We start from the raw sequence: 26,530 nt of genomic DNA on the forward strand, positions 1-26,530 counted from the left end.
GCATCCCACATGCCACAACTAGAAGGACCCACAAGTAAAAATATACAACTATGTACCAGGGGGCTTTGGAGAGAAAAAGGAAAAGGAAAAGCTTTTAAAAAAAAGAAAAAGAAAAGTACACAAAAGTAGAGAGAATTGCATAAGGAACTTCCATATATACATCTCCCAGTTTTAACAGTTATCAACATTTTACAATTTTGTTTCATCCTATACCCCCCCCATACTTTTTTTCTGGAATATTTCAAAACAAATTCCAGACATTATGTAATTTTACCCAGAGATACCTCAACAAAGTGTTTTTCACTAGCTGCATACTAGTATTCTCTCTTTCGGCATCTCATGATGGATTCGACTATTCTCTAGACATGGGGACATTTACTTAGACATATCTTTAAGTTTTCAAATTGTCACTATCCTAAGTAATCACTGATGAACATCCTTTAATATAAATCTCTAATTTTTTTAGGTTCAAGTCTTAGAAGTAGAATTGCTTACTCAGAGTAGAAGGAAACTTTTTAAATATTTGATACATATGCCAAAAATGCTTTCTAAAAATTTACACTCCTACTATCAGCTTTTATCAAGGTGCTTCATTTTAAACACTTTCTCCAGCACCAGATATCATCAATGCCAATTTGATATATGAAAATACTATCTCACTGTTTCTTTAATTATAATGTTGCACCTCTTTAATTACAAGTGAAGTTGAACAATCCTTTCGTATGTGTCATTTGCTGCGTACGTTTCTTCAATATTTCTTAGCCATTTTTGGTGGTTTTTTTCGTGATTTTAATGTACTTTTTATACATTAAAGAGTAATTCTTTGATTACATCTGTTGCAATTGTTCCACTAGTCTTTGATTTTACTTACTCTTTTCATATATTTTTAAACATTTAAAGATAATCATAAATATCATTTGGAAAATAACACAAATGTTATCTATAAGCACATTGCTCTAATACAACTATTGTTGTTTTCTGGGTTTGTGTATGAAGGCAAACATTTTTACATAATTGTAATCAGCTTGGAACTTTTGATGGAGAGGTGTTTAATTTTTACTTGATTAAACATATCAAACTTTACCCCTTCCATTTCTTTGTAGTATAGAAAGTTCTTCTCCACATTGAGGTCTGAAAAACATTCAGTACATTTTCTTCTAGTCTTTGCAGCATTTTTCACAGGCCCTGTATTAACTTCTTTCTCTTACCCATCCCCGACTGAGGGAAGATTTCTCAGAGTCTGTTCGCCCTGGATGGTGTGTGTCCATTTCCCTTGCTGCTGGTCGCCATGCACTTAACAACCAGGCAGATTCTTTCTCTAAATTACCGATGCCAAGCAAGTTAGGCCCAGCACCATCCCCACTGCATAATGAGGTCTCTCCAGCAAGGCTCTGCCATGCTATGGTTGTAGCTTGGACAGCCACCACCTCCTGGTGCTCTCTCACTCTGGGAGCCCGTGATGGAGATGGACCTGTTAAATGCCATGCTTGTCCTGCCTCCAGGGTCTCCTTGCATCTGCCCTGCCCAGAGCTTCACATCTTACTGGGTGGACTGTCCCTCCCAGGACACAGTGTGCCTGTCATCCCTTCTCCCTAGACCTTTGTTCTCTTGTTTCCTGGGAGTTGTAATCTCTATACGGATATAGAAATAAGTGAACATGACAACAGCAACTTGTTTGCTTTGAAAGTCACCACCTACATTACTCTATCTTTCAGCTGGAATAACTGCTCCTGGTCTCTGGACAAGGGAGCAGACAGAGGTATGGAAGAAGTATCTCCCTGCCCCCTGGGCACATTCTTTAGATGCTGTTCTGTTTCACGAGTCAGTGCTGGAGACAAGGTAGCTGTGGGTTTCTCAATCCAGCTCCAGTGGCGCTGTCTCCTGTCCAGGTTTTGGTATTTTAAGTTTTCTTATTTCCACACTCCCCTCCCCACCAAAACCTATTGTGTTGTGTTTACCTGTGTTTTCCTGTGCGCGTGTGTGTGTATTGCTCAGGACTCTTTAGCTGCAGATGTCAATAAACCAGCAAAAACAGAGCAACTCATGAACTGAAATTACCAGGCATCACTGGATCTTGGGCTTCCATCAATATGTGTCTGTCTGTCTGTCTGTCTCTCACCATCTCACAGCTCTGTTTTCCTCTGTGATTGCTTCTTACACAGGCAGCCTCTTCCCACGAACCAGTCATGCATAGTCCCAACTCTGATGTGATGTGGGTCACATGTCCATCTTGGAATCGATCCCTTTGGCTATGGATGTCCTGATTGGCTAGGTTAGATCATTTGCTTCACCCTTCCCTCCTCCTCAGGAGATGGTGCCGGGGTAGGTAGAGGCAGCCAGTCCCTTTAGTCCAGGTGTGCTTCACATTGGCCAATTACCTGTTTTCACTGGTTGCTGTGTAAACTGTACTTGCTTGTTAAATATTTTGGAGTGAGCCCGTGTGAGTGAGTGATTGACATGCTGAGCAGACATAACCATGATGGGGTAGGCAACAACTTTTGTGTTGTAAGTTTTAGGAGATAGATGGGAAAGACAATTGAACATGGGTACTAAGTTTAGATAAACTTAGAAACTTTATTTATAAAACTTTGTTCCCAGGACCTGGCACACAGTAGACTCAAAATTATTATTTCTTGGGCAAATGAATGAATGAAAGGAAAAAGTAAACTATATTAGACCATAATGTCACCTAATTGCTGGTGGCATTTTGCCCACGTAGTGGGACTAGAATCCCTCTGTTTCCTCCCTTGGTTATTGGGGAAGATACTGTCGGTGGTGGGGAGCTTTCCCAAGGTCTTTGTCTTCACAGTCCAGTAGCTGACAGCCCTGGGGTGCCGCCTTTCCCTGTTGAAACTCCTTGTTGCACTCTCTACAATGAATCTGTGGGCATGGGCATTACCACTGATCCAGTGAGGACCCAGAACTCAGGCCTGGCTGAGTGAAGGGGATGGTGCTGAAGAATGTAAAGACAAAGGAAATGTGCAGAGGAGTCAAAGCATTTCCTGTGCTGAATGAGGTGTTTGAAATGGGACTAGAGCATGCCTATAAGATGGAGCCAAGGAATGCCCTGGGGCTAAGGACCCTTATAATAATAGAGCCAGCACCAGACCTGTGGAAATTGATTCTGTATGTGGGGAATTCATGCAGACCCCTTCTTAAAAGGACCTTGAAGCCAGCAGATAGTGAGGACCAAACCAAGTTGGGAAAACACATTTAAGTGAATAAATTGCTACCAAAAAAAGTTAGTTACAATGGATAATTAAATAACCCTTGACTTAGAAAAATAGCTTATTTGTATGGTGAAGCTGATAATTAGCTGGTTCATTAAACATGTAGAAATAAAACAATATCCATTCACTGAGATTCTATCTCAAATTATAAAGATAAAATGAAGTTGACCTTGGTGCTGAGAATATAGAATTGAATTTTTAAATTCCCAGTGACATATTTCAGTTGCAACTAATGTTTATAAACACAAATTTGGGTTGATTTTTTTGTTTTTGTTGTTTATTTTTGGAGGTGGCCTGGGGATAGAGTCTGAAACCTTATGTGACCCAGCAGGTACTTGGTCTCTAATGCCTGCATTCCCTGCCCCTCATTTAGGTTTCATTTTCTATTACTTTAGAATGATGTGTATACCTTACGAAGAATTTGCTCTGTATTTTAATTCATTTTACAAATACTGTGAGCCTTCTCTGGAGCCAGATGCTGGAGATATAATTTTAAGACACTGTACCATTAAGATGCTCATAATTTAACTGGAGAGACTGACAGTTCACAACTGATAACTAGAGGTTACAAAGGTTCAAAAGAAAAGAGAATTCTACCCTGAGGCTTAAGAAAGGCTTTTAAGAGATGACCTTGAAGGTGGATCTTGAAGGTGGAGTAGGGTTTTTGTTGGGCAAAGAAGGGGAAAGGGCACTGTGAGCACAGACTAGAGCAGATGGACAGGCACTGAGATGGTGACAATTCTTGTCCAGAGGAGGGCAGGCTGGTGGGGGTGGAGGGTGGAGCATCTCATCACGGTGACTGTGAAAGGCTGTGGATTAGTTCTGGCTTTATCTTTACCAGCTGCCTGGCCAACAGTTTTCACTGGGCTTTAAGATTTCTTCCAAAAGTTGTCATTCTAATATGAAGTTGAACTTGTTGATTTCCCCACTTGATTGATCAGCCGGTAATTCAGACACAAGAATTCAGGGTTATGGAAATAGTTCAGAAGTTGCTGCTGTGTCTCACTTACATAGTACCCGGTACTCACCATTTACATCAACATTTATAAATCCCCCAAATTGAATTTCTGATATAAACATGGGGATGGACGCTCAGGAATGTGTCCAGTGATTGGGTTTTTGTGTTTGTTCATATCACCATTAATTAGAAGAGGTTTCTTGTTGAATGTGACTCAAATTATCCTGGAATCTTTATTAAATTTTTTCTATTCGAAGAAGTTCCAAAATATGCTATAATGCTTTTCCTTTAGACAGCTTCTAAACAATGGCCTTTATTTTGAAAACTTGAGTGCCAATAACCAAGCGATTATTTTGATTAAACAATAACTAGGTAGATATTGGCAATTTGCAAAGTCCAATTTGCAAATTACCCCTTTGCCCATTTTATTAAATGACAGGGTACATGCTAGCCCTGATCAGGTGGTATTTCCTAAAAATGTGACTGAGCTAACAAAGCACTTCATTATTTTCACCATCAGCCCAGCTTGCCAGTGCTTTCCCCAGACACATCCCTTTCCTGGCCTTCAAAGTACTCTCCCTGAAAGGAGGAGCTGTTTCAGCCACAGGATAAGAGTATTGCCTGCCATGTTTTTGATCTAAGAACCTTTCATGACTCAGTCTACCTTTAGGAAGTTTTGAGCACTTGCGCTATTTCCATTCTCCAGTCTGACTGACCGTTCTCTCCGCATGATGGTGATGGCCAGTGAGATTTGTTGACTGGGGAACAGAAATATTTCTGGGCTTTGCTGAGGTCAAAATAGAGCTGGAATTACAGACAGGAAGCCAAGCATCTTTGTGTGTGGTTAGCTAGACAAGCTAGGTTAGACTGAGGGCACAGACCTGCCAAAAGAAACGTAAGGAGGTGGGAAAGACTGACGTTTGAATCCTCTTGGTATACCAGCTGTGTGACTTTAGGCAAGTGGCAGAGCTTTTCAATTAGTTTATTTTAAATCTGTAACAAGGGAGAAGCACCCACACTGAGTGGCTTTGGGAGTTCTAAATGAGATTGGAAGAGAAGAGTGAGGGTGTGAAGGCCCTGTGGCTGCAAAGGGCTATAAAATGTAGACTGTTTGTGTAACACATGCGAGCTTTCTAGCGTCTTCCAAATTAAGCACAATTTCCCACCTGTACACTCTAAGATTCCCTCCACATGGGACCTCCTTCAGATCATGTGTAAATTAGAAGAAAGCACCCCCTTGGCAAGTGGACAGAGGCTTTTTTGCAAAGAAAGGAGCCCTTCCTCTCGGCAGTTGGGTCCTCTACTGGCACTTGGCTTGCAAAGCATGGTGTCGACGCCCTCAAGCCCTCAGCTGGGCACCTTCTGCAGGACCCAAACTGCCCAGCTGTGTTTACTTCCCTTAAACCTTACTTGAAGTCTCTGAAATGCAATGAACTGTCCAGGAATTGGATTAATCCAGGAGGTAACATTTACTGGTAGAAAGATAGTGTCTTGAAGTTATACTGACGCATTTGTCATTTCTTCTTCTGCCATTTATTGGTTGTATTAGAATTGAATGACTTCTAGGAAAATCATCTTGGCCTTCTTGTGTGACCTAGCATTTCTGGATCTGTTTCCTTATCTGTAAAATGGAGAACACCACCACATTTGTCCCCGGATTGGGTGTGACTACTAAATGGGAAAGATAGCATGTATGAAAGGGGTAGTACAGGGCTCAAAAATGTTCCCTGAGTGTCACTTCCTCTGCCACCTCCAAACCTGGCTCTTTGATTGTTCCCGGGACAGGAAACCTCCACTCTCCATCACTAGCTCTTCAAATCACCACAATTTCTATGACGCAATGACCACAGCACTAGCAAGCTTCAGTGAAAGCCTTTTTGACTGCAATTTTAAAACGGGGGGGGGGGGGGGGGGGGAGCGGGAAACTGCTTTGGTTTAAACCGTTGGACTGTTTCTTATCAAACCGTATCTTCCCAAACACATCAATACTATTAACATTAAGAGAGCAGACATTAGTGAGCCAATGATTAGTCCTGATTTTCTGGGGGAACAAAGACCCTTATCTGAGATGTCAGTTTTATGTAATCCAATTGATGGTCAATTTAAGAATAGGCTGAGCATCCAGATTACAATTAAGTTAATAGAAAAAGCTGTCTTCTGAAAATCAGTTCTCAGTATCATAATTAAGGAAATCCTCTACTATAATTAACCAAGTCCTCGCTCACTGAGAGGCAAGCAGGAGGACGGGGAACAGTGTGAGGGGAGCCTTTAGAGAGTATTACGACAATTGGCAAAGTAAAGAGAGCTGCTAATTTTTCAAGTGTCTGAGACTACCCTAATCCAGAGTGATTTCTGCAGTGTATCTGGGTCTGTCCTCATTTGAAGAGGCCAAAACTAAACTTCCAAGTTCACTTATGAAGCAAAAAATCCATGGTTCCCTTCTAGTAGACCTCTGATTTCATGCGAGATGTGGATATTTGTAGTTGGAAATTCATGCAGCTTGAGCTAGTAATTTTCAAAGTTCAAAATACAACACTCTTTCTCAATAACAATCCTTTACTTATTCTTTGTCAGGAACAGAAACTCATGCCTAGGTTAGTGTTTCCTTGGAAGATTTCTAGAGGGTCCTGTTCTTTAATCTAGCTGGAGGTCTGTGCAATTATTCATCTGTATTTATATTATGATAAACAACTCATAATAGATGAAATGCCTAACGTTTTAATAAAAATTTAAAACATCTAAGAGTTTAGATCCAAAGACTGCCAGCCCCAAATTCCATCATATGGAGATGTAAGTCCTTGCTGTTTGTGATAATACCCTGCAGCTTCACTTCCCAATCTCCTGGTTCCATTGTTGGCAGGGGGGTAAAAGCTTGATTTGAACAACTTGGAAGTCCGTGTTGTGCTAATAAATCCGAGGATTCTGTTTACTCCCTGTGGCACAATTGGACAGATTAAAATGCTTGACCTGATTGATTTCAGTGCAGTTCTCTGGTGATAGATTTGAGTCATGGACAGGTTGAGTGATAAATTGGATGGTTGGCAAGTGGCCAAAGTTCAGGCTTGACTTATGTTTTTTTCTATTCCCCTTCTTTGCTGTCTCTTCCCTAGGCGTTGTTAGATTCCTGGAGAAGTAGAAGGGAAAAGAATTAAATGGATTGAAACCTAAAAGTCAACCTCAGAGCCTACAAGTGACAGAAAGTAGAAACTAGGGCCACGCTTAGGATTCAGTCAAGGTAACAGGAGTCAAAACTAAACACTGAAGTGTTGAAGTATCAGCAATCAAGCCAGACCCTTTAACACGTGTGCAAACCCTAAACTCTGTTTATTGAAAATCATTCATTAAGAACACATGGTAGGGGGCCGGCCCGGTGGTGCAGCAGTTAAGTGTGCATGTTCTGCTTCGGCGACCTGGGGTTCACTGGTTTGGATCCCGGGTGCAGACGTGGCCAAGCCATGCTGTGGTAGGCGTCCCACATATAAAGTAGAGGAAGACGGGCATGGATGTTAGCTCAGGGGCAGTCTTCCTCAGCGAAAAGAGGAGGATTGGTAGTAGTTAGCTCAGGGCTAATCTTCCTCAAAAATAATAATAATAAAAAAAAACACATGGTGGGTAAGAAGTACATTAAGATATTTACCCACCTCGAGGATTTTATAACCTTAGTGTATATGATGTGTGTGTGTGTGTGTTTGTGAGAGAGAGACAGAAGTGTGTGTGGGAAATAAATGGGATGATGAAAAAGTAGGGGGTGGTGGTAAAATTATTTCAATTCTTCTGTGAGGGTATTGAACCAGAAGTAGGGTGACCTTTTCACATAGGTAGTTGGAATCAAGAATCTAATTATTGAAATGTTCCTGCATCATCATTCAGCAAGTGTTCATTGAGAGCCCACCATATATATCAAGCACTCAGCTCCCAATAGGGATTTATTACTTTAGGTTTATAGTTAGAGCTGAAAGAGAATCCAATAGGTTCTATTTAAAGACTTTAGACATTTAAGATTATGGCAAAAACTTTAATGTGGCTAATTGTAAGCCACAGGCATCCATCACTGTGTTGGAAGTGGCCTTTCAACTTACCCCTTGAGCTATATATAAGTTTGGGGAGTATTTTGTGATCACGTTGGCCATCCCTTGATGGATTGTTTACCTGCCTATATCTTAACTATATCATGCAAATAAAAGTGTAAGCCTTCAACACCTAGCATTTTAGATGAAACACTGATGTGTGCAGCACATTATAATACACACACACGCACAGTGTGGAAGATCAGGGTAAGTGGACACTCTCCAGTGGAGGAGATGACAGTGAACCTTAATTCTCCACTTTTCCAAGTCCAAATGATTCTGTAACAGAGAAAGAAACCGTATCCCACCTCTTTCCCCGAGGGACCAGCACAACTAGGTCCCGCTACCCCTGACTTTATCCACAGATGGTCCCCAGCACAGCCTTCAGGGACGGATGAGGGGGATAACTCAGTAGTACCCTGGAAGCAAGCACACCTGGTCACTCAGACATCAGCAATGAAGTGAAGGCTTTCAGGAATGCACACAGCAATGATTGGTTGTTGGGCAGTCAGTTCTAAGCAGATTGTGTACCTCAATCAATTCAAATAATCAGTGAGATGGAAAGGATTGGGGTGGTGGTTCTCAACCCTAGCTACACATTGGGATCACCTGGGGAACTTTACAAAAACACCGATGTTGAGTAGGCCCACCCCAGATGTTCTGATTTAATTGGTCTGAAGTACCTGATAAGCTGGATTTTAAAAATATTCCTAGGTGATTCTCTTGTTCAGCCACGATTAAGAACCACTGCAGGGGCCGGCCCGGTGGTGCAGCAGTTAAGTTTGCACATTCCGCTTCGGTGGCCGGGACTTCGCCAGTTGGAATCCTGGGCGTGGACATGGCACCGCTCATCAAGCCATGCTGAGGCGGCATCCCACATGCCACAACTAGAAGGACCCACAACTAAAAATACGCAACTATGTACCCGAGGGGGCTTTGGGAGACAAAAGGAAAAATAAAAAAAAATTTTTTTTTAAAAAGAAGAGGATTGGCAGCAGTTAGCTCAGGGCTAATCTTCCTCAAAAAAAAAATAAGAACCACTGGATAGAAGAATAAGTGTGCTGATACACTAATAGTAGAGTTATTTAGTAATATATCTCAAAAGCTTTAAAAATGTGCATTTCACACTTATGCACAAAAACATAAACATGTACATATATGTGTTTCTATACGTTGAGAAAGTTTGGAAGAATAAACACTGCTGGATTAGCAGAGTTTTCTCTGGGGCTAGAGTTATGGGTTTTCTTTTTTTAAATATATTTTCGAAAATTTCTTCCCTGAACCCCTGTTGCTTTCGAAATTTAAAAAAGGGACTATATTGATTTTTTCTGATAGAACTAAGAAGGATTTCATGAATATCCATCATGTCCTCAATCATGTACGCATGGTGGAGGATACAAAAGACATGGTCTCAGGGAGCTTGAGATCCAGTCTAAGAGACACAACTCATGTCCGTCAGCCCTTCGTGTCAATATGTAATAAAAACACTGAGTCCTGGGGTTAAGCAAGTTTAGTTCATACTGTGCTCATTTGTCTGCCTGTCTGATTTCTATGCTAGACTGCTAACTGCTAGAGGGCACCTTGTCTTATGTCTTACCTTTGGTAGCCTTGTGCCTTACATTTGGTGAGACACTCAAACATTTGTGGAATGAATGAATGAGCTCTGAGATAAGGAGATTACTCTGAAGCTTCAGTGGAGAAAGTGGGATTTGAGGCAGGCCTCAGATAAAATGAGTCAGGTTTGTTTGAGTAGCGGCCACTCCAGGGAGAGGCCAGCTTGGACAAAACCTGTGGTGCAGGCGAGTGTTTGATGTGAGGAGAGACTGTCTGTAGATGTCCTCAACTACAGAAGCCTTGTCTAGAGCAGCGACTGGGCCAAACCCAAGAAATCGAGCAGGGCAATAGCCAAAAGTCAGCCTGGCAAGAGAGAGGAAGAAAAAAGAGGTTTTCAATTACCCAACGAGTAAATAATAGAGTCAGCGTTTCCTGCAAATAGGAGCATCTGCTTCCTCCCCTATTTGCCTAACACAATTTTGGGGAAATGAAGTATGATTCATGGAAGAAGTAAGGTTATTTCTTTTCAATATATTGAAAAGGAAGAGGAAGCTCATTTAGCAAATAGAAACGGGATGGAAAAATGGGATTTTTGTTTCATGCAAAAAGATTGGACACAAAAGAGCCAAATATCTTCACATGACATGTGCTCAAACAGAGTGCGAAAGAACACACTTTTCCAAAATCTGAACGTCGAGTAGTGCCTCCAGGAGCCCAGAAAGGGCTCGGGGAAACTCGGGCGTTTCAGTTATCCTAAGAGCTGCAATGGAATGCACTTTGAGGAACAAAGGAAATGCTTTAAATGTGGTCTGGGAATGATTTCCACTCAAATGTCATACCACCTTCTCCCACTCACATCTCCATGCCAAGCTGTCACCTCTGGACAGCCCCTGGGGTTGGGCAGACTTCACAAAAACTCAAGGCACTGCAGAGAGACTCGTCCCAAGTGGCTGGAAAACTAGGCTGCTTTCAGAGCTGGTCAGAAAACCTCAGTGGGCGGTCAGCTCCAATGTTTAGAAACACTGACCATCGTGAAATCCACCCTTTCCCAGTTACCCTCAAAGTATTTCCCAGTCCATCCTGAAATAGACAGCACGGTCCCTCCATAGCCCGGCTTCCCGAAAATGAGAAGCTAGACTTTGGTCATTTCTAAGTGTTTTAAAAGTAAAGATAATTCTGAATGGAGCCAAGAATTGCAAGGACCAAATGTTAGCCAAGAAGAAGGTGACCTCCCCACTGCCACCACACACCCCCCCAATCCACGGACAGTTGACGGAAAACTCAAATCATCTGTGGCATGGGAATTGTCTGTTCTTCCTCCCCCAAATTGTCCAGAAAACAGCTCCATGATCCCATAGATGCTGGAGACTCACAGAATGGGTAAACTGTTCTGACGTCTCCGTGAAGAATTGACCTGGCGTGTGGACTGTGCCCGAGCCCTCAGCCATCCCTCGTGAACCACTGTCAACCCCACATCTGGTTCTGGCTTTGGAATTCTTAGGTGTCGCCCCGGGGAGCAGCACTGGCATTTATCAGGCACTCCTGGCTCTCTGCTGGGCTCTTCCTCACTAAACAGTGGAGTCGATTCTTTGAGTTGCTGGGAAGTCCTGGAATGTCATACAGTTTGGGTGTGCAGGGACAGCTGCGAGGGGCTGTGCTGAAGCAGCATTTTTGGGTGGCCCCATGGATGCCCTCTAAGGGGGCAGCATGTGAGCACACACACTGGGAGACACCTGAAACCACAAAAGCCCCCACCCAGCTCACTTCTGTTTCTCTTAAATCTTTGGGCAAAACGTATGAAAAGAACAAGATGCAATAGAGTACCATGGCGGAGAGCAGCTTATTTGGAGTTGCGACTCTGACTTTAAACTCTGTCCCTGCCACTTAGAGGGTGACCAGCTCGGCCTGGTTTGCCTGGGACTGACCCAGTTTTAAAACCGAAAATCCCATGTCCCAAGACCCCAGTCAGTCCTGAGCAAACTGGGACAGCTGGTCACCCTGGATACTACCTGTGACCTTGGACAAGTGAACCTTTCTTTGAAGTTTACACATCTGCAAAATGGGGATACGAATCCCATCCACCTCGTTAGGTTGTTGTGAGGATTAAATGAATACGAGGTAAAGTGCCGAGAATGGCCTGACCCATGTTAAGGACTACGTGCGCTAGTTATTAATATTATTATAGGATAGCTTGACAGTTATGTACAGGGTTTAGATCAACAAAATCTCAGACAGAGGTATATTTGACTTTCAGCTCCTTTGTTTTCATGCTGTGTCACCTTGGATAAATGACTTAACCTGTCTGAGCCTCATTTTCCCCATCTGTAAAATGTCCCACTAGCTGGGGCAGTGTTTGACAGGCTAAGCCCCGCCACCATGCCGGTGATAAAGACCAGGCACAGAACAATGACAGCTCAGGTAAGAACAAGGTGAACTCCTAGCCAGCATGGGATTGATAGGTCTGCTGCTGTTCTCCCGACAAATCCTGTTTTCCTCCACGAATGCTCTGTATTTGTACTGTGCCTTTGAATACATATCTGAATGCCTGGGCCGAGGGGCTCCCTCTAGAGGAGGGATAAGTAAATCGTCTGCAGGTGCCCACCTACCCAGACAGGATCCTTTTAAGCCTCTGCCTCGTAGGATGCTTGGGCCACACCTATTCTTGAGATAATTAGGTTATTTTTGGAGAAGAAGAGTGGCAGGGAGACCAAGCCTGAGGGCATGTGGGGACCCCTGCAGTTGCCTCCTCCCACCCCCGAGCCTTCGAGTGTGCTCCACTCACAGGTGGCCCTGTGGACAGGGCGGGAGTGGAGGCACAGGCAGCACGAAGCTCACGGCTCATGCTTGTCAGCTGCAGGCCTGAAGACGCCAGCTCGATTAGAACAGGCCGCCCTTGCCAGCCCTCGCAGTACACATGCCTCAGCGCAGCCACGCAGGAGCTGGCAGTGAACAAGATCTGTAGTAAGGGGTATAAGGTTATAAATAACCTGCTTCTAATAATCTCTTTTTCCCTGCCTCCTACGTTGCATTCACCTCTGAATCATCAGCCACCAGGGTGTGTGGCATCTTAGTCCTAAGATGCACACCTCAGTTAAAAGGCCGTCTGCCTTGGGTTCAAATCTCAGCCCCTCCACTTACCAGCTGTGTCTCCTTGGGCAAGTTACTTAATCTCTCTGTGCCTTAATTTCTCATTAGTAAATGGTGACGGGGATCTTCGTCATGGGGCTGATGCGAGGACTGAATGGGTTAATACGTTTAAAGCACATGGAATAGTGGCTGGACCACAGTAAGCATGCTGTAAATGTTGGCTGCAATGATAAGTTACTATATTATTTACTTGTCAGTTGAAATTTGAAGGGTAAAAAGAGGTAGCCACAGACTGTCTTACAGACCCAACTCTGTAAACTAACAGAAAACGTAGACAGAAAAGGAGAGCCATTAACATTAGGTAAGAGAATGTCTACTGCTTCCCTGCCTGCCCCCAAAATAAGAACTGAGACTGTGCAGAGACTGACCAGCTGTTTCTCACGCCTGCACAGCACCAGGCGATCTGTCCCATAAGAACCTGTCAGCATCTGGGGTAAACTGAGTCAAGCGTGCTTGCTTAGGTTGTCATCGGATGATTTCCTGAGCTGATTCTATCTTAAGAGCAACTCTCCCCACCTCATCCTGCCCAAGTCAAGGGACTGGGGTTCTGACTGCCCAAAGCTTGGCCTGCGTTTTCACCTCGCTTGCCAATTTGTTTTTGATTTCGTCTTCCTGGTATTCATTATCACGTGAGGCAGGAGTGGTTGGAATTGCTAGGGACATTTTCCCCAGCGGTTTGGAGGCAGAAGAAAGGGGCTAATGAGATGAAGGAGTGTGTGGCTGGTGCTGATGTAAGACGCCCATAGGTTCTCCAGGGTGAGGGCCTCTCAGGCTGGAGTTCATGCTCAAGGTCTAAGCTGACTCCCAGAGGTGGGCTTGCCCACCTGGTGACCTCTTTTACTTATTAACTGATGTTTACTTCACCCATGACTACACAAAAGTGCTAATGACTTTTTTCACGTATGGTTTCTGGTAGCTACGTGAGTGGCCATGTAATTCGATCCCAGGGAACATGGATTTTAACTCAGAGGGGGAGAAAAAGTGATCCAAACAAGGAAGAATGACTTTCCCGAAGGTTCTTAGACCAAAGAGAGATTTACGAAGCTGCAGGTATAGCGAGTGAAATGTAGAAAATAATTACCCCATCTGAACTCAGAAAGTTCCTGAAATGGGTCCTGTGCTCAGGACCAGGCTGCCTGCAAACCGGAGAAATCGTATGAATAGAAGTTGCATTGCTGTTCCTTGCATCTTTTCCAAGTAACATGATCAGGACTTAATTAGCAAGGGCGGGTCCTGCTCCAGGGTGGGCTCAGTGAGCTCAAATGGGACTGTTTTGGAAGATGATGACTGATGCATTTATTTTTATCTTAAACACAAAGCTTTCTAGTGCCTTGCGTTAAGAGGGTCTTGAAGTATTAGTTATCCTGTATTTGAAATGTATAGCCTGCCTTCTTCCAAAAAAAGAATCAAAGTAGCCTGCAGTGATGAAAACATATCTGGGCCAGAACAATTAAAGCCTCAACAGAAAGCATCTGCTAAAAGGAGAGAGAAAAACTAGCTGCTCCCAGGATCTCTCAGGCTGCTCTGCCACACGTGGTGGACTCCGTGTCCGCGAGCTCTGTGTGCACAGTGTTGGGGATTCAGCGTTGAGCAAGACAAGCAGGACTTTGCTCTCATGGAAGCTATATTCTATCAGGGGAGACAGTCATTTAAAGGGAAGCAAAAACATCTTTGGAAACTTATTTTGTGTAAGTGCTAGGAAGTAAAAGCGGGTGACTGGCAGCATAGAAGGTGGTCGCCTTTAGACTGATGTCCACTTTAGACAGAGTCTCTGTGAGGAGGTGACTTTGGGCCTTCCACTGTCAACTTCATCTTCCTGCTCCCTCCTCCTTCCCCTGTGTTGGCATCAGACTTCTCAGTGCCCACTTATCTTCTGCCCCTGTCAGCATGGCTTAGCTCTGCTGAACCCCAGAAATTGGAAAATGAACTAATGGCCAAATGTCCCAGGTTTTATCCCCAGCGCCACCTCCAGCATTTCTCCTCCTCTTTGGTCTCATTTCAGCTCTGTTCTTTCCCTATCTATGCCACCTGGGACAAAGTCTGCACTGAATCCAACATTCCTGGCTCCTGCCCTGCACTTGCATCCTTGGGACTTTTGAATGTGGCATTCATACCTAGTCTGCTAGACCAATGTCACTCATTTTCCTAGACTCAGCTCAGATGTCACCTCTTCTGAGAAGCCTTCCCTGATTACCCCAGGCAGAGTGAGTGGCCCCTTCCTCTGAGCTCTCCCAACACTTGGTTCATACCTCCATCTCTCTCTGATAATGTGGCATGGTGGTTTTTCTGTTTTCATGTCAGTCTTTTCAAATGCATCCACTGTGTAGTATTTTTCTTTGCATCCACAGTGTCTCACATTATGCCTGATGTATAAAAATTGTGCTAATTACTGCTTATTGGGTTGCTGCTACTGTTAGGCACTCTGCATGAGTCTTTAAATCTCACAGTAAATAACATTCTTGTGCCCATTTTACATCTGGGAAATGAGACCCAGAGGAATTAGGAAACTTTTCCAAAGTCTCAGACCTAGGATTCACACCTAGATGTTTTAAACTTGAAAGCCTGAGCTTTTTTGACTGCACTGTGCCATCTTTCTCAGGAGGCCCTCCATAAGTGTTCATTGAATGAAAAAAAAATGTATTTCAAAATCACTCACCCCACTGTCCCAGCATAATCCATCAAAAGAAGGTATATGATAATTGTTACTCTTAGTCCTACTATATGCGTAATAGATTTAAGACCCAGACCAAATAAAATCCCATTAAAGTTATTAGAGAAGTATGTGGGAAAAAAGAAAGAGAAATTGAAAACAGTCTTCCTTTCCCTCTTTCCTCTCATTTTTCTCATCTTGAGTTGGAGTGTAGGGAAATGAAAAGGAAAATGATGGGCTTGCTGAGGGAAAAGGGAGAACTATGTGTCATCAGGGCCATGAGGGTGAATCTGTCATCTCCCAGGGTGGTAATTTCCATAAACAGAAAACAGAAGGGTGACTGCTGCTCAGTGCAGTTCAATTCGACACACATTCGGTGAGTGCCTGCCCTAGGAAATGCAGATGGCGTGCGGACCCTCGGAAAGGTCCCCAGGTACGCAAGACTTTACCCCTTTCCTCCAGTCCCGTATAGCCCTGTGGAGCAAGACGTGCCCAGAGCTACCCCGTCAGCCGAGGCAGAGTTGCTGTGCCTTGACCGTTGGCCTGGAGTGACGTGCGAATCTGTGAGCCAACCCTTCCCCCAGCACCAATATGAGGACACCGTCTTGATCCTACAGGGATACAGTTTTCAAAGTTGGGTTCTAGTGGCTTAATTATGGAACTAGACTAGCGCCGCCGCCCCCCCCCCCCCCCCCGACTCCTTTGGAGCTTGCGTTCCATAGAGAAAAATAAAGGGAAGAGGAGGTACGGATAGAGGTGCCAGAAAAGCAGCTGCCGTTTGAAATAGGGTGGTCAGGGAAGACAGATTTTAATCAGAGACCTGAAGGAGAGGAGGGAGCAGACCAGGAGGGCAGCTGGGGATAGCGTGTTCCAGACGGGACAACCGTGGAACGAAAGCCCCTGAAGCGGGAACACGCAGGGCAGTTTGAGGACCAGCAGGGGGCTGAATGAGTGAAGGATGGAGGCGAGGGCAGAAGTAACAGGGGACAGAGGACACAGGGTTTGCAGGCCATTGCAAGGACTAACATGATACAGTCTATACGGAAACTGAAATACGGTGATATATACCTGCAGTTCACACAAACTTGTTAGCCCAGTTGACCTCAATAAAATAATTTAAAAATAAAATTTAAAAAGTTTATTCAAAAAAGGAAAAAACGAAAAAGACCTTCTATTTTAGTAAGATGCAGAACCATTTTTAAAGGGTCCTTTGGCTGCTCTGTTGAGAATAGGTGGGGAAGAGGAGCAGGCATAGAAGCAGGAACGCGTCTCAGGGGGCCGTTGCAATAATCCTGGTGTTGAAGATGGTGGCTCGGACCTGGGTGGTGGCAGTGGAAGTGAAGAGAAGTGGTTGGATTCGGGTTAGATCTTGCTTGATTGTATTTGGAGTGTTGAGAGAAAGAAAAGAATCAGGGATGACTGAGGTTTTTGGCCTGAACAACAGGAAGGATGTAAGGTGCTTTTTAATAAAAGGGAAGATGTGGGAAGAGCTGGTTTGGTAGGGAAGCTTAGGGCATTTGGATATGTTAAGTTGAGATGCCTATTAGACTTGTAAGTGAAGACGTGGAGTAAGCAGTTTGATAGATGAGTCTAGAGAGCAGGGGAAGGTCTGGGCTGGAGGCCAGGCCATGGGAGGAGAGAAAGCATGGAACCCCACAGCCTGGATTCAAATCCCAGCTCTGCTCTGTGTACTTGGACATGGCTTTCTTTCCTTCCAGCTTCCATAGCCTCATCTTTGCAGTGGAGGTGGTTCAACTAACATTACAGGACAGGACCGTTGGGAGGCTTAAAGAAGACCATGTATGTTAAGCATAACACACAGCACATAACAGATCAATAGATATTAGCTGGCTTCTTCCCAACCCCCTTCTGGGGTACCAGACCCTATAGTGAGGCCATGATTGATATGGCTCAGGGAAGGCCTGGAATGTCGGCATGAGGAGTTGGGACTCGATCCTGTAAGCAGTGGGAAATATTTGCATGGGAAGGTTTTGGGTAACAAGAAATTGTGTTGATGTGGTTAGCATAGATTTGATGGGGAAATGCAGAGGAAGACTGGGAGCAGGGAGACGGGCTAAGGTGTGTGGTATGGTGTCAGGAGGACCAGGGTGGTGGGTCTGGAGATAGAGTTGAGAGCCAAGCACACTTGACTGAAGCCCACCCTCAGTCTGCAGGGTCACCAGCACCCTGACAAAGACTGTCTCTGAGCCAGAGCACTGCCGGTTCCTGAGGCTCCCAGTGGCCTGTCTCCCAGTTGCCTTGACCAAGGACACAAAGGAGAGTCTGTCACTATCTCACAGCGACTGTCTCCTCTCCTGCAGGAGTCTCCCAGCCTGGCCCTGGGTGCCCACTTTGAGCAAGGTTTGAGAGTCACTCATCCTGTTCAGTGGAGCAGCTGAAACCTAAGACCCAGCTGTTGGCAGGGAAACTCACTTCCCTCCAGAGCCCCCTCATCTTGATTCTCTTTGCCTGAAAGAATGAACATGTCCATTAGGGTTGAATGGCTCCCTTTCCCATTATATAATAGCTTTGAGCAAGTGATTAGCTCTCCCATGGCTGAAAGACAAACAGTTGAGAATTCAGTCTCATTCTCCAACTGGGATCAGAATGGGGCTTGGGCAAACAATGAAAGAGAAGCCCTTTCTGGGGCCATCCCTCCTATGCATGCACACATACACACCTGCACACAAGTGCAGAGCTTACACACATACACACCTGCACACAAGGGAAGGAGCTTGGGGCAAGAGAAAAAGGAGGGGAGCGTTGCTTCCTGGAGGACTGAAAAGAGAAATGGGTCTAACCTACCCACATGAGCAGTTTTTTTTTATTCCCAGAGGCTGGAATTTGTCATCCGTTAAGATAGATCTGGCCTACAGATATGTTTTGTTTGGCCCACACGATGGTTTTAAAAATTTTGAATTTGTTGCCAACTTTTAAAAATCAAGAGGTTTCACTTTAAAAACTGGATTTCAGCTTTCAAATTGCTCACTCGAGCAACAATGGGTTGGTCGTCTTTTTTTTTTTTTTTAGGTAGAATTGACATATAATATTATTCATTTCAGGTGTACAACATAATGATTTGATATTTGCATATATCAAGAAATTATCACCATAATAAGTCTAGTCAACATCATCAGCATACATAGTTACCAATTTTTATTTTAGGGATGAGAACTTTTTAAGATTTGCTTTCTTAGTAACTTTCAAATATGCAATACCGTGTTATTAACTATAGTCACCATTCTGTGTATTACCTCCCCAGGTCATATTTATAACTGAAAGTTTGCATCTTTTGAGCCCCTTCACCCGTTTCTCCCACCCTCATCTTTGCCTCTGGCAACCACACATCTGTTCTCTGTTTCTATGAGCTTGTTTTTTTGTTGTTGTTGTTTTCCCTTTTTAGATTTCACATATAAGTGAGATCAAATGGTTTTTGCCTTTCTCTGTCTCATTTATTTCACTTAGCATAAGGCCCTCAAGGTCCATCTATATCATCCCAAATGGTAAGACTTCCTTCTTTTCTATGGCTGAATAATATTCCATTGTGTATATACCACATTTTGTCTATTCATCCATCAGTGGAAACTTAGCTTGTTTCCATATCTTGGCTATTGTGAATAATGCTGTAGTGAACAGGGAGGTGCATGTATCTTTTCAAGTTAGTATTTTCATTGTCTTCAGATGGATACCCAGAAGTGAAATTACTGGATCATATGTTAGTTCTATTTTTAATTTTTTGAGGAATCTCCATGCTGTTTTCCAGAGTGGCTGCACCAATTTGCATTCCCATCAACAATGCACAGGGGATGTTTTTTCCCCTCATCCTTGCCAACACTTCTTGTCTTTTTGATAACGGCCATTCTAACAGGTGTGAGGTGGTATCTCATTGTGTGGTTTTGATTTGTATTTCCCTGATGATTAGTGATGTTGAGTATCCTTTCATGCACCTGTTGGCCATCTGTATGTCTTCTTTAGAAGAATGTCTGTTCAGATTGCCCGTTTTTTAATCTGATTGTTTGGTTTTTTGCTATTAAGGTGAATGAGTTCTTTATATATTTTGAATATTAACCCCTCATCACATATGTGATTTGCAAATATTTTCTTCCATTCAGTAGGTTGCATTTTCATTTGTTGATGGTTTCCTTTGCTGTGCCAAACCTTTTTAGTTTGATGGAGTCTTGTTTATTTTTGCTTTTGTTACCTTTACTTTTGGGTCAGATCCAAAAAAATTATCACCAAGACCAATGTCAAGGAGCTTACCACCAATGTTTTCTTCTAGGAGTCTACGGTTTCAGGTCTTATGTTCAAGTCTTTAATCCATTTTGAGTTAATTTTTGTGTATGGCGTAAGATAGTCGTTCAGTTTCATTCTTTTGCATGTGGCTGTCCAGTTTTCCTGACACTATTTGTTGAAGAGACTGTCCTTTCCCCATTGTATATTCTTGACTCCTTTGTCATAAATTAATTGACTGTATATCCATGGGTTCACTTCAGGCTCTCTTCCTGTTCCATTGATCTATGTGTCTGTTTTTTTATGCCAATACCATGCTGTTTTGATTGCTATGACTTTGTAATATAGTTTGAAATCAAGGAATGTGATGCCTCCAGCTTTCTTCTTTCTCAAGATTGCTTTAGCTATTCAGAGTCTGTTGTAGTTCCGTACAAATTTTAGGATTGTTTGCTCTATTTCTGTGAAAAATGCCATTAGAATTTTGATTGGGATTGCATTGAATCTGTAGATTGCTTTGGGTGGTATGAACATTTTAACAATATTCTTCTAATCTATAAGCTTGGAATATCTTTCCATTTATTTGTGTCTTCTTTAATTTCTTTAATCAATGTCTTATAGGTTTTGGTGTACAGGTCTTTCACCTCCTTGGTTACATTTATTCCTAGGTACTTTATTCTTTTTGATACAATTGTAAATGGGGTTGTTTTCTTAATTTCTCTTTTTGATAGTTTGCTGTTTGTGTATAGAAACGCAACTTATTTTTTTTTCTGAGGAAGATTCGTCCTGAGCTAACATAGAAACACAACAGACTTTTGTGTGTTAATTTTGTATCCTGCAACTTTAATGAATTCCTTGGTTAGTTGTAACAGTTTTTTGGTGGAGTCTTTAGGGTTTTCTATGTCTAATATCATGTCATCTGCAGATAGTGACAGTTTACTTCCTCCTTTCCCATTTGAATGCCTTTTATTTCTTCTTCTTGCCAAACTGCTCCTGGGCTGGTCTTCTTGAGACAACGATCAGCAAAGGTCTGTAGAAGCTGCTGCATCCTTCAAACGGTACAGGGCTGCTCACCACGATCCCCACCGGCCTGACCTCCCTCATTCCCTCACCTGACTAGCACATGAGTCTGCAAGCTGTGGTTTAAAGTAGGATCAGACTGGGCAATTAATGACCTCAGTGTGAGGAGCAGACTCTACGTTTACCTAGTTCAGAAGTGAACTGAGAGAGAAAGATTGTGAGGGGAGTTAGATCAAAGAGGGGTTGTGTCGTTAGCCAGACTGTTACGGTGAGGGTATTGTGGTTCGCTTTCCTGTGGACTTTTATTCTTCTATCATAAGTGGGTAAGTTCACCATCAGAAGGGAGTCCTCCCCTGCAAACCGGCTTGTGGCTCCTGGTTGGCTGAACTCAGCCGAGGACACCCCGTCAGAGCCTCTCTGAATTATGCCCAGGGTCCCTCCTGCTTCAGCTCAACTCCCGTTTGTAGTAGTGAACTCACGGACTCAGGAATTTTTGCAAGAAAGGGTTTCATTTTCTTTTCTTGCTCCATCCCCTCTTTGTAAAAAAGACAAAAAGTCCATGGCACACCCTGTGTCAGCTTTCTTATATTAAGAATAATTTGCCTCTGCAAACTTTGATATGGGAGCTCAGAATCCCAACTCCATTATTACAAAAAAACCTGATTTTCAGAGTTGCTTTGTTGAACAGACAACATATCCAAAGTGCATGGTTTGGTTGGAAAGTGGTTTTCCATGTTCCTTGTGCTCATCCTTCAAGTTCATGGCCATCGCCTATCACCACCTGAGAGTACTTAGTGCTCAGGATAACTAAAAGAATAAATCCTGCTTGCTTTGAACACAACCCAGGGTTCACCGTATGTTCCTGTACTGGCCAATGCTAATCAGCTCTTCCCTTCTTCTCTTCTCTTTTCTGCTTGTAAATCAAGAGGCCCCAGAATTAGTCACCACAAAAGAGATAATTAGTAAGTACAAGCTGCTACCTTCATAGATCACTCTGTGCCTCAGTTCAAGCTAAGCCAGGAAGCTAGAGCAAGCAACATTACACAATATGGGTCTCTGTAGCAGAACCTTTTTTACACAAGGCTCATGAGTCTGAACATGTAAATCTAGATTCTGTACCCTCCCCAGCTGTTGTAAGGATAGCTATGATGTGAGGCCAAAGGGAAGGCTGCTTACTCATTTTATAAGATTTTCCTTTCCTGGACTCAAATGTGTCTCTGGAACCCCAAGGATTCGAAACAGCAATGGTTTCTTAATGGTCTAGTCTTGGGATTCAGATATTTTTAAATACCTCAACCCTCTTCACGGATGTGGCAGCAGAATAAGATGCCACCTTTTCCCACTGGGGTATGCTATATGTGCCCCTAGAAAGTCATGGCTTGTGTCTTTGCCAGCCATTTGTCCAATTGGAAAATTCATTTCCTGCTCTGGCAGGGTACATAGTCAAGGGCAATGCTGCCCCAAGAAAAGAAAGACTGTTTCCAGTCCAAACAAATAGTCTAGGAACTTCCTTCCCATGCATTGCTAACAAAATATTGCTGGCTTGCATGGAAGTGTTCCACTCGTGTATTTATGACTTTGGAGCTGCTCAAATGCACCCTGGCTTTTATTTTTTCCATCACACAGTGTTTCTTCCAATTTTTCAGTTTCCCATATCAACCATTTTGCTATTTTTAAGCAGAGCAATTCCAAGCCAAAGCAGCTAATCAGAACAGTAAAACCTCACCAATTCAGGCAGGGAGCTTGAACTCTTTCAGTGAGGGAAAGACCAGCCTGAGAAGCTGGAGGCCTGTTTCAGCTTCCATAAGATGTAGGGTTGTATAATCAAAGTCCTTTTCTACTGATATTAAAACCACATTTCATCATATCTAAGATGCTGTTGATTATAATAAACATCATATTTTATGCACCAACAAGAAAAGAATTTTAAAAACTGCCACTTGTTAAATTATCCCAAAACACCTTTAAAGATATCCCTGTGATGCCTGGATTGGTCACATCAGACTCTTGTGGCTTTGAAATCCATTCAGATAAGTTTAGTGACCTCTCCTGCCCTCTAGTTGTGTTGTTTGGCATAAAATAGGCCAATCCTTTTGAATGATCTCACAAAATGTACCACTTATCATCTCCTTGAGGGTGTCTTTCTTTCCAAGCAAATAAAGCATTTGCTTGTCTCTTTGCAAGAAAATATGGAATTACCATTCTCATTCTAATGAGATTTGCTTCATCGATATCAAATTTACACACGACTGCTCTGTTTTCGAGACTTTCTTATGTGTACAGTAACTTTTCATGTCAACACGAAATCATAATATAATCTTTTTTAAGACACTTAATGGCAATTAAACTCAATGGCGTAGAAACAAGAGTGGACACAAATCAATGGAAGTGACAAGATGGACACCTGTGACCATGTTTGCCCTGCTCAGACAATATGGCATCTGCATCATGACTGCAGCTTGGCAACAGAAGCTGTATAACCCCATGAGTCACCCATGCATCCCAATCTTGGAGATGTCAGTGTGTGAAAAATGAGCATCTTAGAATGGATTAGTTATGGAAGTAGCTGCAATCTATTGAGAACTTAATATGTATCTGGGAAGGTACTAAACTCTTGACAAGACTTAATGTCAGCCAGGCCTCACAGCAACCCAAGATGTATGGGCAGATTAGGAAGTTGAACCAGGTTAACAAAATTGTCCCAGATCACACAGCTAGGTGAATTTCAGAGCAAGGATCCTGATCTGGACAATAGCTTTGCTATCTCCAGCTCTGTGGTTCTACAGGCTATACAAACTGTGTGTGCCCATCAACTGCAGGCTGCCATTTGATTCCATTTATTTTCAAGAACATAAAGCATCACTCCAAATAGGCTCTCAAAAGGGTCTTTAAAATAGCTCAACCATGTAAGGTTTTCTGTAATGAATGGATAAAAATAAGTTATAATAGCACATGCATTATATGCAAATGGCCGCTTCTTAAAGGGGCTCACCCATATGATAGCTGCCTTCACGATGACTGTGGAAGCTGGTATGGCTATCTGCAGCCACTTCCTCACCACGGTGCAATGAGAGAGTTAAATTTTTCTAACTAAAACCCTACTGAAGAGCTGAAACGTCTTGCCCAATGGCACATGGAAGTGCATTCATAGCAAAATATGGACCTAGATGAGCTCGAACCTTGGTCTCCTGGCCCTTGGGTTTGTTCTTTAACACAGATGATGAATAGATACAGACAGTTACTGGGTTTTGGGTTTTTTGTTTTGTTTAAGACCATGAATCTTGTTTTACTCCCCCAATGTTAGAAGATGCTACAATGGATAAAATTTTTCAGTCCACAGGAGCCCCCAAACCCTAGTCCTGGCCACTCTGAAACCAGCCCAGTGGTAGAGAACAGAAGCCAGCAAGCCTGCCTCTAAAGAGTAGCAATGCTAAGTCAACTCCTGTGGCTTTGTGGTGATGGTGATTCTGTTTCCATGGACAGTTAAATATGGAATCTGGGAGGAGCTTTGTATTTATATTCAGTGCTTTGGGAACTTAACCCAAAGGAAAGAACTGAGAGTGTGGCTAAGGGCTTTTGTGGTCAAAATAAACACCAGCAAGAAGAAATTATCAAGTCCAACTAGTTAAAGACTACCAGCGTCAAGCCCTAGTCTTGTAGATACCGTGGCAACTTTCATAAATTTGCATTCTAGGGGCCGTTGTAGAGAATGTGTTAAGAGAACGTAATAAGCATCTTTTAAAAATTGTTTTCTCAGATCACTAATTTATTTGGTTGGTGGGTATATATTGAGTATCTACATGTGAAAAGGGAGGGGGACATAGAGGTGAGCAAATCCAGTTCAAGCGTGGCAAGCCTGTGTACTTGAAGAGGCCTGGTTGAACAATGAGCAAAGCTGAAAGCTTTTGTGACCTCCTGCTGGTTTTGTTACAGCTGTAAAGGCGCCTCCCACTATGGGCTGACCAAAGACAGGAAGAGGCGTTCTCAAGATGGCTGTCCAGACGGCTGTGCGAGCCTCACAGCAACAGCACTCTCCCCAGAGATTTCTGCAGCTGCCACCATCGCCTTAATGACGGATGAGCCTGGCCTAGACAACCCTGCCTACGTGTCCACAGCAGAGGATGGTCAGCCAGCAAACAGCCCATTGGACTCTGGCCGGAGCAACCGAACTAGGAGTGAGTCAAATGGGTGGTTGTCCGGGAATGGGCTCCTTGCCTTGGGATTGCCCTCTGTGGAATATTCATCGTGGAAAGTTCTAGAAATGTTTTTTTAAGGGGAAATTGTTCTGGCAGTTTTGGCAGCAACCCAATACCCAATTCTCCAAAGTGAAAGGAAACCATGAGTACCTCAGATCATTAAAAATGCGTGTAATCTGACTTGGTGAAAGGGGTTGAAGTTAGACCTCATGATTCATCACTCCCGTAGTGTCAGTACCTTCCCATCCGTGCTGCTCAAGAAAAGTACTATTATATTCAGTGCAGCCCAGAAAAAAAAAGAAAAGCAGATTTTTAAATAAGCCATACATATTTCATTGTAGAAAATTGAGAAAATACAGATAAGCAAATTCTAGCATCCTAGCACCTAGAAGTAATCACTGCTCGTGTTGTAGTCTATATCTCACCAGAAGTGTACACGAAAGAGGATTTCTATGATCGCACAGCTACTGTCCCTTCTCTTTTCTCCTCAGCACGGCCCTTTGAGCGATCCACTATCAGAAGCAGATCTTTTAAAAAAATAAATCGAGCTTTGAGCGTCCTTCGAAGGACGAAGAGTGGAAGTGCAGTTGCCAACCAAGCTGACCAGGGCAGAGAAAATTCTGAAAACACCACTGCCCCTGAAGGTAAACGAACTCCCCTGCAAGGCTGGATGTGGCTGGGCTTCCAGAATGACTTCAGGGGTGATGAGCACATGACCACCACTCACTTTTGATAACACCTCTCTTCCCAAGGGCATAAAATATTTTTTATCTTGATTAGCCTACTTCTCGCATAAGTAACCAAAGGCAAAACTATTCTCTTTTTACGTAGATTGAGAGAAGCGGTTTTAGAAGCCTTACCTTCAGGTGCTAGCTTAATGCGTTTAAAGAAGGATAATTGTAGTTAAGTGAAAAGCATTTAGAACTGTGCCTGGCACATAGGAAATAGTGTGTGAGTATTCTTATTACGAGTGTGTATGATGTGTGGGTCTGAATGTTTTTCATGCGTTAACTCATCTGATCCTCACAACAACCCCATGAAGTAGCTACTATTATTATCCCTGTTTCGCAGATGAGGAAACTGAGGCACATGGGGGTTACTTAGCTTACCCCAAATTACCTTGCTAAGTGTTGAATCCAGGTAATGTGGCTCTAGAATCCATGCAAAGGAAATTATTGGATCTTTGATCCTGTGTGTTTTCCCCAATCTAAATGGAGCTGAGGAAATATCCTCCCATTCCTTTCTTTTCACTTTATATTAGAACTTTAGAGCAATAATAATAATAGCTAAGAAAAAGAAAAGTAATAAAAATTGAACTTTCCTGTGTGCCAGGTAGTGTTCTACGCCATTTAGATGTCATAATGCTAAGGGATAGTAATTGTGGTTCTCATTTTGCAGATGAAGAAACTGAGACCCAGAGAGGTCAGGAAACTAGCCCAAAGTCACCCAGCTAGAAAACGGCAGAACTAGGATTTTAACTC

At 43.1% G+C, this 26,530-nt stretch overlaps 1 protein-coding gene across 5 annotated transcripts in view; it reads left to right on the forward strand.

Annotated features, from left to right (window-relative positions):
- The window catches only part of LNX1 (ligand of numb-protein X 1), a 175,792-nt gene that overhangs the window by 112,716 nt on the left and 36,546 nt on the right, over positions 1-26,530 (forward strand). For all 5 annotated transcript variants that reach the window (XM_070505876.1, XM_070505874.1, XM_070505873.1 and 2 more), the window contains 2 exons: positions 24,787-25,028; positions 25,541-25,693. In XM_070505876.1, coding sequence (XP_070361977.1) covers positions 24,787-25,028; positions 25,541-25,693 — 395 coding nt within the window. The remainder of the gene's footprint in view (positions 1-24,786; positions 25,029-25,540; positions 25,694-26,530) is intronic.

The sequence above is a fragment of the Equus asinus genome, chromosome 3, assembly GCF_041296235.1.
Source record: "Equus asinus isolate D_3611 breed Donkey chromosome 3, EquAss-T2T_v2, whole genome shotgun sequence".
In the NCBI taxonomy this organism is placed as follows: domain Eukaryota; kingdom Metazoa; phylum Chordata; class Mammalia; order Perissodactyla; family Equidae; genus Equus; species Equus asinus.